The sequence below is a fragment of the Natator depressus genome, chromosome 2 (genome assembly GCF_965152275.1).
Source record: "Natator depressus isolate rNatDep1 chromosome 2, rNatDep2.hap1, whole genome shotgun sequence".
NCBI lineage: Eukaryota > Metazoa > Chordata > Testudines > Cheloniidae > Natator > Natator depressus.
Window position 1 is genome coordinate 188,288,481 of NC_134235.1, and position 17,593 is coordinate 188,306,073.

A 17,593-nucleotide genomic window follows, 5' to 3' on the forward strand; every position below is an offset into this window, starting at 1 on the left:
TCAAATCATCCTATGCACTGAAATGGCACTACTTACCTGAGGAAAGGTTGCCTGACTGAGCCTTGAAGAGCAAAGGCGGGGGGTGAGGGAGAGGAGGCAGGCTGGATACTGGGGCCAGAGCTCTTGCTGGAATCAATCAGTGTAGATTCATTGACATGAAAGATGCTGTGGTGACTTACACCACAAGTGTAGTTCACCATCTGTAAGCACTGTTACCATAAGACTTCACTCAGCCTCAGGACAACCCCGTATTCCTAGCAGGAACACAGAATGCCTGCAGTCTGGACTCATTCATGTTTTCCTTAGCTTTTCAGTTTGTCATGATCATCTAACCTTATTTGAATTCTCAAACTGCAGATAAAGAACAGAAAGCCTGCATCATCAATCAGTAGAACTTTGTACAAGGATTTCTCACACAGATGACTGATTCAGTCAGAAGCCTGAAACTGACACCAAAGCAGGGGAATTCTGCCTTTAGCAGGGATATGCTGGATTGCTGCCTTATTACCAGGGGAGCTGTCGCTATCATTTGTTTTAATTTTTCAGGTTTCAGAGTGTCTGGGACTTGACACTGGAAAAGACTGAAACCGTACACAGTAGCTTTCCATTCCGAACAAACCTTCAGTGTCACAGTTGCTGGATCAAGTGTGGCAAGCTTCCTAAACCACCAGCCCCAGTCTGTTTGCAGAATGAACTACCCTTCAAGTAGAGAATTGTGCAGCAAAGCAAGGAGCTTCATCTACTTTTGCTGGGTCTTTGCCACTCGTTTCCTGGTTAGCATTACGCCAACCAAGTCAAACAGTGATGCCTGAAGTACTCCAGGCTTCCTCAAAAACGTTGGCATGGGGTTATGGGCAGAGGATTAGGGTTCCTAGAAAAGGAGATGTCAAGAACTCTTTGACTTACCAGTGGGTAAAAGCAGCCTAGTAGAAGCATCTTGTGAGAAACAGCAACTTGTAATTACAAAATACACACTTGTCCCTCGAACATTAACCCCATTCTGTCCTGGCAAAGCTGTACGTTTGCTATTACGTACAGTAGTATCCTAGCTCTGCAAGCTTTTGGTCCTCATTAACCTCCTGATCCTGAGAGTGGCTGACTTCAGTGGGAGTTGGGGACACTCAGCATCTCTCATGGTTGGCCACCAGAGAAGCTTGAGTAACTCCAGATCCTTTGATACACATTTAATAAGGTAATTATTGGTTATTGGTAAAAGAGAACATTGCTTAGTAAAACATATTGGTTGAATGTCAGTGAGTGCGTGTAATACGCGCCATTCATTATGTTTAGGAAATATGTTAAATAATCTCCCACTATTTAAAGAGTTATAACAAAAAGTATTGGACATACATTGTCAAAAGTCATTCCCACCATATGGCTGTTCAGTGATCTATTGTTTGGGCAAGGTGGAGTTGGAGATCGCAGTCCAGTTCCTGGTGGACCAGTGTCCACAATACAAAAATTCTTACCACAAATAATGGGCACCCTTGTTAACAGGCTCAGCAGCGAGACAGATGACTGAATGTGTAGCGAGGGCGAATAACCCCTTTGATCTAGAGGATGTCCAAATATAGGTCAAAGTTTAGATATACTGCAGTGGGTGGAAGTGTGCACCTCATCTACCCAGGCTGTCTCTGTTGTGTCAATAAATAGCAGGCTCCAGGCTCCAGAGCTGTCAATTTGCGACCTATCATTAGGACTAAAAGAAAAAGAAAAAATATGTGTTATGCTAAAGGGAGTCTTGACTATTGTTACTCGCACTGAGGTATTCCACACAGTGAGAAGCATTTCTTCCCCCCCCATGGCCTCCTCTCTAGGAATCCAACAAAACTAAAGCAGTGATACCCTTAGAAATACCTCATTGAAAAGTCTTTCTATTTTGATTCAAAGAAGAGAGATGGGGACCTGACTCTCCATTGCCCTGCAGCTTGTGTCATCACTTACACCAGTGCGGCTCATTACCATTCAGATGTAGCAGCATTCTGCACCCACTTTGTCTAGGTGGAAATGACTACAGGAAATGCAGAGCAACAGGGAATCTGGCCCAAGGCCTTTTATGTTTTAGACCTGCCATTAGGCTGTACCACTCAAAGAGACCTACCAAGGATATTTTAAAAACTCGGCTTCTGCCCCTCTTTTAATCTTTGTGCTGTATAAAGAACGCTGGAAAGGTGGGGATTTTATCTCCTGTTCAGCCTTTATCCTCTGGGCTCCTCTGATGTCACCACTTCATTCGCCCTTGTAGTGTCTTCCAGCCTAGACAGAACCTGATTTTCTAATTTGAAAACCCCCCCAACCAACCAAATATGACACAAGCACATTTTCAAACACCAAAAGCCCTTCCAACCTGCTTTATGTATCAGAGAGACGCACAAAAAGGCCTTTTTTTGTCATTTACAACACACATTTAAACAAAAATGTCTTTACTTTCACAAATCGCTGTTGGAGTAGCTGTCAATCGTCAGTAAGCGTGTTTAATAATCACTGTGTGTGGAAGGGAGAGACGGCTGGTTTATCACGTCTCAACATGCTGTGCAGTTGGAAGCTCAGGGTAAAAGTTGTGCTTTTGTATAGTTTGTGCATGCTGGACTTGAAGGGGAACATGGATCCACAGGCAAGCTTCAGACACATCTGACCTGATTCTGATCTCACTTATTCTAGTTTTATCCTGGTGTAACCTCACTAGTTTGGGTGGAGTTACTCCTGATTCACACTGGTGTGAGGTCATGCTCATTTAAAAGAATCTTATGTCAGTCTCATGTTATCCAGACTCTTTTGTTCCTGGGTGTCTTTTTGTTGCTGAAAATCAGCTTTTTTTCCCTCTAACCAGGATCCTTTTCCCATCATGGAGATTTTCCTTCTCTTCTGTGTGTGGATTAAGAGTGCTTAATCTTACATCTGGAAAATCAGAACTTGCTGCTATGGGGGATTATTACAGTGTCTCTGAACAGAGAATTGTGAGTTATTAGGGGCAACTGAGAGGAAGAAGAGATGGTTTATGTGGGAGATGGAGCCTTGTTTATACACCTCAGGGGTATTACTTACCACTGCAGGGACAAGCATTAGCAAGAAAAAACTATCTGAAAGGTTTTAAAAAATCTCTGCTAAAATATGTGTTCCCATTACTTTTTTTTTTTTTTTTTTTTTTGGCAGAGCTTAACCATTAATCTTTATAACCTCAAAGTATGGCTGGCAGAAGGGGTCAATCACGACTAGATGTAACAAATCCAGTCATGACTGGAATATGTTACATTAAAACTATTAACATTCATATTTAAAGCTAATCTAGCAGGAAATAAAATAAGTGTTTAAAGAGCAGAAATGGAAATTCTGGGATCGGCTTTTTTGGGTGTGACTGTTACTTTAGAACTTACTAATAAACACATCCGGGTTTGAGTTAGTGGCGTTATGGGGTGAAATCCTGGCCCGAATGAAATCAATGGGAAAATTCTCTTGACTTCAATGGGACCAGAACGTCACCATTTTTACTTAAAAACCGTATCGTCAAATCCTCACCTGGTGTAAATCAGCATAGAAGTCAGTGGAGCTACACTGATTTACACCATTTTTCCATTCTGTGCCCCCCTCATTCCAATACCACCATTTCCCATCTCCTGGCCACGAGCATATCCTTGTGTGATGTCAGGCCTCGATAGTGAGGGTTATTTGGTCCCCTACCCCCCGCCAGGAAAAAGCTGTCCAGCATGGATTCCTTCTTTGCTCTTTGATTCATAATCCTCCACAACTCCAGAGTAGCAATTTATCTCTGTGCCAGGAGGCTTTGGAAAGTAACTCTCTTATAGGATAATACAAATGCCCCTTTGTGGACTGATTGCCAGGGCACCATGTGAACAGCTACTGCCTCTCCTCCCGCGTAGAGATATGGCAGATCTCAGATTCAACCACAGCAATGATGGGGAGACTACAGTGGGCCATGGGCATACCAGACAGAAACCAGGCAGTGACTCAAAAATACCAGGAAGAGGAAGATTTGGGACAAGTTTATTCTCTTTTCTATTTCCTTGCCCCACCACTCAGAATACTTCAAGGGGCTGATCCAGCTCCCACTGGGAAAATTGGGCCCCATAGCAAAAATCTCATTGGATTAAATGCGAAGGTTGGACCCTCAATGAAAAGGATGATGTTTGAGGGAGACTTTTACCTAAGGTGTTAAGCAGACCAAATGACAAAAACAACCCACAGAGTTTTTTAATAGCTCCAAAGAGATCACCACTAATGGAAAAGTCCTATCAAGCTAAATAGGGATGAAGCTAGCAGGATATTATAGAAATGAAACAAAGTTCTTCAGAAATGACTCAAAAACCCTATAAGATTTAATAGAGAATGAAATCCTTTGAATCCTGAACCATTCTGTAGAATTTGGGATCATGGATAGGATTCAGTAGCGAATTCTGTAGGATGATCCAAAAACTCCATGCCGGGGTTATCATTCTGTATTACGTTCTGTGGGGCTTTCCCCTAAGGGAGTGCCTCTATTATTTGCAGCCTCTCTAATATACAGTTGTTTCACACTGGCTCCCAAAGGCCAGCTGCACTGATCAAAATCCTTTATAAACACCTCACAGAGACTACTCCTATTTTTCATACTGTAGCTCACTAACATGATTCAAACCACTCTCTATGAACCTCTCTCCATAGGCAAAAAGTTTGCTGCCAAGAAAAATCTCCAGAAGAGAGAGTGCAGTTTATTGTGAACACTGCTGTTCACTCGCTGAGCACTGCTGCTAGAAAGCAGGATTAGAACACCTCTGTTTCAGTTATCTCCCAGTCTGGCAATGTCTGCAGCATTCATCTCTTAGGTAGTGATTTTTAGCTTTGAGTTGGCTGGTCACTTCACATACCATCTCTCTCTTGATTTGGCTCAATAATACTGCATTTGTCTACACTTTCCTGCCTCAACTGGCAACACTGATCTTCTGGTAAACATGGCAGGAATCCATCGAAATACAATAGGTTAAATCAATCCAAATCCTAGTCCCTTTTGATGTCAACAGCAAAACTCCCATTAACTTCAGTGGAGATAGAATTAGGTCCAAATGACCCAGTTCCATGTGATTAAAGTCTCCTAGGGATGTCGTGAGAACCACGGTTGGTAGAGATGTATGAACCTTACATAGCAAAACCCCACTTTATGCAAAACTCAGATGGTGCCACAGGAAAGAAACTGGCCACGTTTTGTCCAAAATTTTATATATGGATCCGATTCTCATTTACTCTGAGGCCCCTTTGCACACCCCTGCAATGTAAAGGGGATGGAAAATGCATGCATATATAATGTGTGCCCTCATTAAGGCTCCTTTACATTTGCCAGGACAATGTGAAGGAGCCTCAGTGTAAATTAGAATCAGCCACACAAGGAATTGCCCATACAAACCAACCTAGCGAAAATATAGCACTTCTCTGGTAAAATCAAATCAAATCTAGAATAACCATCCCCGACCTGAGCACCCCCCATCCCTCAACCCATCATCCTTCAAGAAATGTAGGAGAAAATAGGTAAGGGTTTCAGAATGTCCTCAAAGTCAACAAATGCCAGGTCTGTCAGACCAAGGCAGGGAGTGAGTTCCAGAGCCAAGTGACAGCCATTATCAGCGTGTCTCCGACATGCTCTTTTGTTCTTTCTTCCAAGCTGTTCCCAGTCCAAATCCAGAGAAAGTTCTCCTCTTCTGTAATGCAGATAGCAAACTACAATCAGCTGAGGGCTAGGTAGGTGGAGAGCTGTGATCACTGCTCCTGACTGGCTAAGAATTGCACACACCGTCATTGCTGTTACCCCATCTCCCTCGCCCTCCCCACCACAACCCACTCATTTTCATCATTGTACTGATGGGTCTTGTCTTCTAAACAGCAAGCTCTTTGGGGCAAGGATGGTCATTTACCATATATGTTTGTACAACACCTATCACGACCGGGGCCCTGAGCTGGTTGGCCTCTAGGCAGTCAAGCCGTCCAAAGTTAGAAAATGCTAGAATGAAGGTTGCCTGTGCAACATTAACCCAGCCCCCTTCAGCATATGTGTTATGAGACAGCCTTTAAGCACATGATCACAGACTAGTTTTTCCACAGAACAAAGGCCCACAGTTAGTTACTTGCTGCTAACAAAGGAATGTAAAAGGCCACGACTCAATTCCAGAATCTGGAGGGGAGTGTGTTGTAGTGCTTATAGACCCGTCTGTCCTTGTACCCGCAGCCTTCCCTTGTCTCCCTCTGCTTCTCTCCATCCCACCCTCCCACATCCTCGTCCTACCCACCTCCCCCTCTCCCCTTCCCCACACCATGGTTCCTGCCCCCACCTATCTTCATTCCACTCAGTGCAAGAATCAGAGTGAAATTCTATGGTATGTTGTGCAGGAAGTCACACTATACGATGGCCATAATGGTCCTTTTGGCTATACTGTCAAACTATATACACTGCTCCTAGAGAGTGACTTGCCACCATTTTGGAAGGCTGGAAACTTATTTAAACTTTTTTGGAGTGTTTGGCAAGGCATGAATTTTTCCAGATTGTGCTTTGTTCTTTTGGTATGAAACCTGCAATATGTTGTAACATGGTAACTCTTCCAGGCTGGATGAACCCTTGCAAACTCCAAATATAATATAATAGAGCTTAACTAAACTCAACGTGCCTTCACCATCGTCGGTTAGAATCAACTCAACTTGTAAAGAGCAACTCAGAGGGGTGAGAAGTGAGAAACTAAGAGAGCCAAAAGTGATGACAAAGTTCTCTGACACCCATGCAGGCCAAAACCAGCCAGTTATGCACAGCTCTGAGTCTGATCCCCTTTGCCAGCATCCAACCGCTAGTAGTAGTATAGTATAAAAAACTTCCCCAACTGTGGTTTAACCATCCATACACCTGCTATTTCTTTCTCCCTTGGGCTTCAGGGGACCCAGGTTTTTCTAAACTGTTTCAGTTCTTGTAAAAAATATGAACTAGAAAGTTTCCTGAGAAGAAATATTTGTTTGCACAGTATCATTTTATTAACTTTTGGCAGTGTAACCAAGTGTTTTTGGAAGCTCAAATAACAATTTATTATGTCTCTCCAGCAATTGCCTGTCAACTGTGTACAAGTCAAATTCAAGACCTTCCCTTTTTTTCTCCTACACCTGCCAGAAAAAGGCTTAGATTTCCATTACAAGCAGGAACCCCTCAAGCACTTTACAAAATCAGGCCTCATATTTTGTGACTTAAGTGGTCCAGGTAGGTCATATTCTCTCCCTGCACATTAAAGCGCTCTGCAGTATAAGGCAGCCTCTAATATATGGGCTGTTGTATTGTAACTACCAGTGCCATTGAAATCCCTTACAAACACCTCCTTTCCAACAGGACATTTACAATAAATAGTCTCATTCCTAAATCGTAGACCTTCGAGTTGGGAGACCTGCGTTCTATTCCCGGCTCTGCTCTCGACAGTCTCTGGGGCGTTGGCTAAGTCACTGAAATTCTCTGCTTCCGTTTCCTCATCTGTACAAGGGGTATAAAGCTACTTACCTCCTTCATAGGGTGGTTGAGAGGCTCAAATCATTAATGCTTAGAAAGCATTTGAGATCATTAGATGGATGGTATGTGTCTGTTTCTATTACAGAAATGTACACCATGTAATAAACTGTATAGGTAAAGCCTAGATGGAATATGGTCTTCCCTGGGCTCTACCTATACTGTAAACAAAGACATAGACTCTCCAGGGGAGCAGATGTCAAACGAGAGTAGGTGTGTCAACCCTACACTGCGCATCACAACTGTTCTGCAAGATCATCATCGTCAGCCAGGGACAATTAGCCAAACCAGCTCCTGGAGAGATACTTAAGTCAGATGTCAGACTCAGCCTGTACCTTATAACTTCTGTTATTCTAATATACATTTATTCCTTGGTTTCCTAAAAACAGTCTCCCAGCAACATGCTAAAAGATACGGCCTCCCAAATTCCAGTGGGTGGCGCATAGGCAAAACATTCCTATCCAGATGGGCACACATAACAGTTACCACAAGTACCGAGCAAAGGAGGTTTTTTTAATGAAAACCCAATGTGGGCTGGGGTCAGCCTTCAGCAAAGGAGGAGAGGGGATAGAAAGGTAGGTATCTATAGTAGGATGGGGCTGAGTATGCTAATAAAATGATATAATAGAACAGTTCTCAAACTGTGGGTCATGACCCTTCTTTAATGGGGTTGCCAGGGCCTGCATTAGACACATTGGGCTCCAGGGCTGAAGTTGAAGCCTGAGCTCTGCCACCCAGGGCTAAAGCCCCAAAGCCTGAGGGCTTCAGCCCCCCTGCCCAGGCCGGCTTGGCTCGGGCTATGGCTTCAGCCCCACATGGAGTTGTGTAGTAATTTTTGTTGTCAGAAGGGGGTCGTGCTGCAATGATGTTTGAGAACCGCTGTAATAGAACCATGAGACTGATGATATTAATGCATGTCTCAAGCCTCTGAGCATGCCCAGTATGAGTTGGCTGTTTCTAGACACCTGAGCAGACTCAGACTCAGTTGAATACTTTACTTGTGCAGTTAATAAAAGGGCTGTTCCCTCCTGAGGCAGGACATAGGAATCTGATGTAATATATTTCATGGGAGTTTTTCAGATGACACCTGCAAAATCTAGGTCTTGTCTGATCTGCATGAACATTAAGGATCCCAGGCCTCTTGTCATAAGAGTATTTCCATGATGCTCATTATCCAAACTGACCCTCTGTCTCACTGGCATACATGCTGTTGGCTGCCATCTTCCCCCTCCCCCCCCCCCCCCAGAGTGGTGGGAGGGAAGTCACAAGATGTTATTGCCCATTCTCATGGGCAATTTCCCAGTTTGCAATGCTGCATTTGTGGACATAAGTACCCATCCAAACTGGAATGCAGTTACCTTTGAAAATGTGGCCAGTGTCTCCTCCTGTGCATGACAACTGGAGGATTTTTTTTGTAGTCTCCTGGTGAGTGTGCCGAGTCAAACTTCTGGCTAGTGCACAAGCACACTGAGTCTCTCTCTGTAAATCAGCTGAGATTTTCTTCATGTTCTGCACAGACTATTAATTCTGCTATCATGGAAAATGACATAAAAGGTGGGAGAAATCAGCGTGCTGCACTTTCAGGCACCTAGATGTAGGATGTGCATGGAATAAGTGTGACATTTTCCTGAGTTCAAATGCGTTTGGTTTCAGAAAATACTTTAGCTCTTGGGTTTCCCAGAAGGAGAAATATTGCCTGGAGTGCCTCATTAAACATCAGCTGATGGGCCTGTGTTAAGAAATACTAGCAGGGCATCAAATTAATTAATTTGGGATCTAAGAGGGCTAGGAATATAATGGTCACACGAATCAAACTGTGCATTCCTTATATCACCTTATTCCTCTGTGCTTTGATTTGAGTTTGGGGTTCAGACAAAACACAATTCAGCTAAAATTTTTGGTAGGTGTTAAGTAGAAATGGTGGAAATCACCTAGTATCACATGGTTTTCACTGAAAATCAGAAATCCCCCCTTGGCACCTGAAACTCAGGTCAGGTTCACTTGAAATTTGGCCCAGCCTGACCAAAAGGTTCGTGAACCTCAGCAAACCTGACCTGAGTTACAGGTTCATAACCCAATACCAGGCTATATAGATTCACAGGTCTCTGGTTTGAACCACATTCCTTAGCAACCTCATGCGAAATCAGTCAGTTTCTCTACCAACTCTGGAAATTCTGCCTGCCGCAGCAGCACTGGTCCCGTTTCAGGAAAGTGTGATGTGTTTGCAGGAGCTGATTTATGTGGCTGTGCTCTGGCCAGGCCTCTTTCGGAGAAAGCAGTGAGTCAGTCTCCTGTATGCAGCCCTGGCACTTTTGCACACCTCTGGGGTGATTATTATATAACCAAGACAGCAGACTGGCTGCCTTGTACAAAGAAGCATAAAAACCAATAGCTTATTGTGACAAAGCTAACAGCGTGAGGCATGAAAAATTAGAAAGGGATTATGGCTTCTGGGTTTCACTTGATAGTGATTACATTAATCTTGAAGGAGAATCAAATCCTATTTCTTCCTCCAAGGATATGGAGTGTCATGCGTGCAGCACAAGTGAGGTGGTTCCACTTTAGGAGTGGAGTAGGGACAAAGACAGGGGCCCATGTTCATGTAGAAAGTCCATGCACACCTAGGTGTCATGCAGCCCAACACCTTCTGCCTGGGTTTAGTAAATGGAGCAGGTCAGAGGGGAGTGGTGGTAAGACCAGCCCGTCTGCCATTAGGGGCATCCACCAGCCATTACCTCTATGGGGCAAGTATACAGCAGGAGGGCAATGGACTAAAGTAGTGACCCCATAACAGCCTATGAAAGGACTCCTTCTCCCCTGTGCCAAACCATATGCTCAGGGGAGGATTTGACCCTAAGGATTTGGATGACAATTTCAGACATGCCAGTTGCTGCCAGAGGTGGCTCCTTCCTAGCGGTGGTGGTTCTAACATTGGGTCACTCACCTACCAAAAACCGGGGGAATAAACCCAAAGTCAAATAGCTTCATCCCTATGTCAGGCTAAATTCAAAGATGTTAAATTAAAATCTCGACATTGGATTAAGGATCCACAAGAGGACAGTCGTTTCTGTGCCCCGGACTGTATAACGCACACTCCAATAAAGGCTCCAGAGCAGGAGCAGGACTTCAGGGATGGCATCAGCATTTCACTGAATGGGCTGTCAGGAGTGAGGAGGAGCACGTTCAAAAGTGCCCATGAATTACTAAACACAGATGCAGCAAAAGCAAGTTCCAGTGCCCCACCTGGAGTATCCACCTTGGTCTGCAAACCGCATGCAGGACAAATCCCGCACTATGCAGGTGTTAAGAATGCACCAACGGGCCAAGCAAGTATAAAACAATTCCCCACGCTCCCTTCTTCATTCTTCTCATTTCTATCAAGAGTTGTTTAGATTATTATTAGGGAAGGGTGAAATGGTTCATATAAAACAGGAACCAATCTAAACCTTCATCCAGCATTTGAATTTGCCTGAGAAAATCCCTTTCTGAGGTTCAAAAAAATCAATTAACTTATTTATTTTGTTTTGCCTTAGTTTCTATATGCATCTCCTCTTTGTTTCAGATAGAAACAGAATCTATTCAGTCCATGCAAACATCGCCTACTGAAATACTGCAAGCAGGAAGTGTCTGAAATCTTGCAGGAAAGCCTGTTATTGGGAGCTTTGCAGTCCACTTTCCAGACTAAAATGGTTTAGCTAGAGTACAGAAAAGCAACTAAATTTCTGAATGGGTCTCTGAACACCCACCAATCTTTTATATAAACAGCTCTTTCAGTAACGAATAATCTGGATTTTTCTCTACATTTTATCAAGCTTTTTTCTTCCAGGCACGAAAAGTTCCCTGTTAAACTACAACTTAAGATCTCCATCCTGAAATTCCTGAAGCCTCTAAATACTTCAGATGTCACCCACAGGTTCATGACCGACTGGACCGTTACTGCTGTGGATTTCAGCCAGACCCTGAAGAACCCTGCATGGAGGAAATGCTTCATGAAAAGTGTAGGAATCCTGCAGAGCTGGTCCTGGTCCACATCCTGGTATGATATTGCCAGACATTGTGTTTGCCTCCATCCTTTCAGTTTCTAACGTCTACATTTTCTTTAGCAGGCCAGACTGGTTCTCTGTTATTGACTCTTGTTATGTTTTTACCCCCACCGCAAAGAGCAAAATATGTCTAGGTAACTTTTATTTCAGGGTAAGAGAAAATAAAGAACAAGTAAAATGTCTGCAGGTTAGATTCTTATATGTATAACTAAGTCAATGGGACAATTGGTGGAGTAATTTGTTGCTCAGTGTAAGTAAAAGTATAGTAAGTATAAGTGTATTTGAATCTGGTCCTGAGAGTCGGTGAGAGTGAGCGAGCAGCAAGCACAGTGTGTGATCCTCTTTGTAACATTCTGCATCTGAAATGAAAAGCAGTGTGACAGCATGAGGCAGGGAGACCTCTCTCCATTTAAAGTTACAGCCTTAAAAAACAGAATGACATGATCTCCCTCTGGCTGCATAGCCGCGTACGCACTTCTGAAGTAAAAGTTCAGCATGACATAGCAGTCATACAGTGGTTGTATTCCTTCAACAATACACACATTTTATTCTGCCAGAATATTAAACAAATGAAATTCAATCTACATGTCTTCTCACCATGAAATCAAATAGTGTGCTGATAATAAATATTGTCCCTGGATAATAATAAATAAAATAGGCAGTTAAGAATGAAGTGTGATATTGAGGTTGCTCAGTAACGATAGATAATGACAAACTGACTTTCATCTTAGAAATCTACAGACCAATTTAATCCTTGGGGACAAGATGAGTTTAACTTTAGGGACTTGGCCATGGCGACTCTCTGCCTTCTATTTGGCGCAGCTAGTACATATGTTCAGCAACTTAAGACTTTTGGGTTAAATTGTGGTTTTGCTACCAGCTCCAAGGTAAAGGGCAGTGCATCGTCGCACTGGCCTGGGTGCAGACAAGAAGCTAGTCTCTAAGAGTTAATACGTGATCCCTGGTTCCACCGTTGCTATGGACTGTCATTGCTGCCAACCCTAAATGTTCCAAAATCACTCTTTGCATACAAATTACCCTTCCTCCCAAAAGGTCAGCTCAAAGAACCCCCCCAAATTTGAACTTCTTGCTTTTTTCCTACCAGATCCGGGGAAGTGAGCCTTCTCGCTTGGTGTTCATTGACAATGCAGGCAGACCTCACCATCCGGAAGCAAAACTCAACTTCAGGCTACTGGAAGGCATAGATGGGTAAGAAGGGCAACAGAAGCAATTCTAGCTAACAGTACCGGAGGGTCACAGCCCAGGCCATTGGAACATTCCCTTCCTTTCAGAATATATAAGGCAGAACAGTTAAGGGTCTTCAATAAAAACAGATGTGTCTCTAGAGAAAATAAATTGGACTGGATGGGACTTGCTTGTGTTTGTGAAGTTTTCTTCTAGACAGTGACTCTTAGGGCTCACCACCAGTAGAAAGACTGAGTCCTTTACATTCGCATATACCTCGTTGATATCTACACCCCCGCCACAACCATGTTTGTTCCACATATACCATGACTGAAAGCTTGTGCAATCCCACATTCGTATATCTTAGTTTCTTGGATTGCCTTTTTGCTCAAGCCTCACATTGGGGGGGCTGAGACAGGTCGCCGTCAAGATAGTGGAAAGACTCCCATTGATTTCAGTGGGGTTTGGATAAGGTCCTACCTGCACAGATATCAGAAACAAAAATATAGGGCCTCAGTCTGAGCTAACATGCACCAGTGTAAATCAGGAGTGGCTCTACTGAAATTAATGGAGATACAGTGGTATAAAATTAGAGTGAGATCAGAATCAGGCCCTATGTGTGCATATTTCACACTGAGGTGAATATTTATATCTCACACTGGGGGTGGCTGATGACTATCTCAGAAACTATAAAGTATATTATTTTCCCTGTAACTGGCAGCTGCCCAAAATAGCAAACAAACAGGTATTTCAGTATTTCATGTGTCATTGCATATCCAGCTTTCACATGTTATCAGTCTTTTGATTTGAGACCATTTGGATTCATTTCTGATTGCACTGTTGTGGAAGCAGCTCGCCTGTTACAAGCAGAGTTTTATATAGTTTACATCCATTGTCATTTGTTAGCAGAAATGGGAACCACTCAACCCCCTGGACCAGAATAATCCTGGAATTGAGTAATTTGAAATCTGGACATAGCTCCAATTCTTGCCACTTGAGTCCCTTTCTATGTGCTAAGGAATAACTTGTCCCAAGACACTTGGGCAACTTCTGTCCCCTAAAGCATATGCCTGGAACCTATTGGGTTAGCAGGGTAATAGCCCTTTAATATCAGGGTATATTTCTCACACTGAATTGCTCTCGTGCATCCTCGCAAGAGCTGGACATAGACCTAAACTGAGGATCTAACCCCTCCCCCCCGAACACTGAAGGGTTGAAAATCCAGATTCAAATGTTCTGGGTGAGGGCCAGCTCTCTCACTCTGTGCTTATTAAACTGTTATAGCTTTCAACATCTCTGCAGCCAAGAAAAATAGTTAGCACCAAAACAATTTCTGCTTCGCATAAAATATGAACAGAACAGAACTCTGACTACTTCCAGGGACAGAGACAGAAATGGAGCAAACACTATTCTCCTGCCCTAACCCCTTAGCTATATGATTTTATCTTTCCAACTCCTCTTCTTTCCCTCTTCTGATTTTCTTCATCAGGTTTCCTGAGACAGCTGTGACCGTACTCAAATCGGGATGTTTACAGAACATGCTTCTGAAGTCACTGTACATGGATCAGGAATTCTGGGAAAGCCAGGGTGGATACCAAGGACTTAGACACTTGCTTCAAGTCATTAACAGAAGAGGACAGATCCTACTGCAGTACATTCAGGAACACAATCTGACAATCTTTAAGGATTCATCACTTTAAAACATGCCTCTACAAGAGCAACACACTCGCCTGATATAAAGTGCAAGGTTGCAACCATGGGTACACCTCGGTCCTCTAAAGCTTTTATGATCAGAAGCTGCTCTTGAGTGCTTGGTTCTTCAGAATCAAATTCAGCAGCACATCCTGAAGAAGTAGAATAGATCCCAGGAAGAGACAGATGGGGGAAAGAAAATTTCTGACACATTACAGAAAGGCTGGGAAAATGAATTTACCAAGTATTTTATTGAGCACTGACTCCAGCTTGGATTTTCAAAGGAGTTGAATCGCATTGAGATTTTGGGCACCTAACTCCCTGAGGTTCCTTCAAAAATCTTATCTTGAATGTTATGGCAAAATACTAAGGACAACATGAGAAATATCAACTCAACAGTTTGAGAGACTGACCAAAGCTTATAGAAGCCAGTGGGAGTCTTTTAATTGACTTCAACAGGCTTTTGATTAAGCCTTAACTGCTTCAGAAGTAGTCTATATATGACCAGTTTGGTTTGACATAAGCAAAAAGGGTGGCACCTCCAAAGTGAATTATATATATAATGAAATAGCATATGAGCGAAGATAGGTCTTCCTCAGTCTAATGAATGATGTGCCTATGGATACTGGATGTAGATCAATTAATGCCAGCTGAGAATCTGGCCCATAATGCATTGCAGCAAGCATCTGGCAGCAATTGCTATAATTAAGATTGAAAAGCACTTTCTAGCCTAACTTGCTGTTTTCATACACTCAATGCTTCCTGAAACATTCACCTTTTGAGCTGCAATTTTCCATGCTAGGTCCAGAGTAAATTTTTATTTTATTTGGATAAGTTTGAACTAAATCACTTCTGTCATGTTTTGAGCTATGGGAGAATTAAGCAAAAATGCCTCCTACTAAAGATCTTTTAAATACCCTTTTTTGGACATGGCAGCAGCAAAAACAGCTGTCCGAAACTTGAAACCTTCCTTGGTTTGCAGAAAAATATTTTTTAAAATGATAAGCACCTGCAAAATGACTTCTGAGCATGCTATCTGCTAAGAATTTTGGCACAGCCTACTTGAGTCCTGTCTTATTTTTGTCATCACTGTACATCTGCCTGGCTGCTCAGACAGTGAGCGTGATTGTGCCTCTCTGACTAGTGCTGAGACAATAGAGATGTCAGAAATTGTAAATGTCTCACTGAAAAATGCACATCAAAATCCTCCAAAAATACTTACTTAAACATCACGGCCAGGAAAAAATTGCGAGTGCAAAATAAAAAAAAAATAATTGGGGAATCTGGTATTTTAGGGTCTCTTTGAAGTTTTCATTCTACAGTAGTCCTGACATTCTAATTGCATAGTTAGTATTTGCTATATAATCTAAGCCCAAGCTTTTCAGAAGTGACTAGTGAGTTCAGGTGCCCAGCTTGAGACACTTTATAGGTGCTTGATTTTCAGAAAGTGTTAAGCACCCATTCTCTGAAAATCAGGTCCCTTCAAGGTGTCCCAAGTCAGACACTCAATAACTGAGGCCCCTGAAATCACCAGTCACTTTTGAGAGTATTGGCCTGTATTGTTTTCTATTACAAAAATCCACCACGGTGTAAACAAATGTGCTGCTACCCTACGAACCTGTTTTACAGAAAATGATCTCCAGGCAAATAACAGGAGCAGAAAAGGTTGTAACTCACCCCTCTCCCACCATATTCCCCTCAGTGAGGTGTGAGCTTCAAAAACTAAAGGGGATCCTTTAAAAAGCAACCATCCGATTGCACAAGCAATTTCCTTTTCTCTCATTTCTTTTGAAGAGAAAGATTAAACAATACAAGTGATGTTAGTGCCATGTTCATCAAGTCAAAACAATTGCTATTACCATAAAAAAATTGTAACCACCAAGATACTCCATTGGCCTCCAGAGTGACCACATCATTTTATTGTGTGAAATCCTGTCCCGCTGAAGTCAATGGGCATTTTACCACTGACTTCATTGAGGGCAGGATTACTCCATTGCTTTCATCTTTCTCCCACTCCTTCCCCATCCTCACGATGTGTTGTCACCTCCTGTGTTGTCCTGGCACTGAGCTGCACAGGTGGACCGCTGTGCCCATGGGGAGTCCAAAAGAAGTCCATGACATCACAGAGATGCCTCATAATTGTAAGCGCTACACTCAGCAGTAAGTAGAAAGAACAGGAGGACTTGTGGCACCTTAGAGACTAACCAATTTATTTGAGCATAAGCTCAAATATGCACCGGTATGCATCCGATGAAGTGAGCTGTAGCTCACGAAAGCTTATGCTCAAATAAATTGGTTAGTTTCTAAGGTGCCACAAGTACTCCTGTTCTTTTTGCGAATACAGACTAACACGGCTGCTACTCTGAAAATCAGCAGTAAGTGTTTGTCGACTGGGCCCGACATAAGATTGTAAACTCTTATGAGCACAGAGTAAGTCATTGCTCGTTCTGTGAAATGCTATGCATAGCTAGAGAGCTACATGAATAAATGAGTAATAACAAGAACAATAATATTGCATAATTAAATCCACAAAATGTACTGCAAAAGTTGAAGTCCTAACAGCAACAGTCATTTGGCCACCTACCATATGTGTGATATGTTCCATTCTTGGTTTTTCTGGCTGATGTATTTATGTTAATTTCAAACAATACCACAAAGCACATATGTTGGACAATGGGGCTGAGTTAATGTTGCTTTTAGAACCAAAATCTTTGCATTTCCTGACTTCTTGTGGTTTTTGTCTGTTCAAATTTAACACGGCAGAACATGCAGGTTTTTGCATTTTCTCATGTATATGTGTGTGTTGGGTGGTTAAACTTGGAAGATGTCACTTCTGTATGTGTAATAAATGAAAACAAATCCTAAAACAACACTAAGATCTGCTACTGATTAATACATATCTGTGTGTTCTGAGTGGACACTAGATGGGGAGGGCTCTCAGTTATTATAGAGAATTCTTTCCCAGGTGTCTGGCTGGTGGGTCTCACCCACAAACTCAGGATATAACTGATCACCATATTTGGGGTTAGGAAGGAATATTCCCACAGGTGACACTGGCAGAGACACTGGAGAGTTTTCGCCTTCCTCTGCAGCCTGAGGCACGAGGATCACATGCTGGTTTAAGCTAGAGTAAATGTGGATTCTCTGTAATGTG

At 42.7% G+C, this 17,593-nt stretch overlaps 1 protein-coding gene across 1 annotated transcript in view; it reads left to right on the plus strand.

Annotated features, from left to right (window-relative positions):
* Positions 1-17,355, plus strand: part of GASK1A (golgi associated kinase 1A) — a 54,295-nt gene extending 36,940 nt beyond the window's left edge. Inside the window, exons 3-5 of the mRNA XM_074943289.1 lie at positions 11,433-11,555; positions 12,668-12,771; positions 14,237-17,355. Coding sequence (XP_074799390.1) covers positions 11,433-11,555; positions 12,668-12,771; positions 14,237-14,447 — 438 coding nt within the window. The 3' untranslated portion in view covers positions 14,448-17,355. The remainder of the gene's footprint in view (positions 1-11,432; positions 11,556-12,667; positions 12,772-14,236) is intronic.
* Positions 17,356-17,593: the final 238 nt, after the last annotated feature.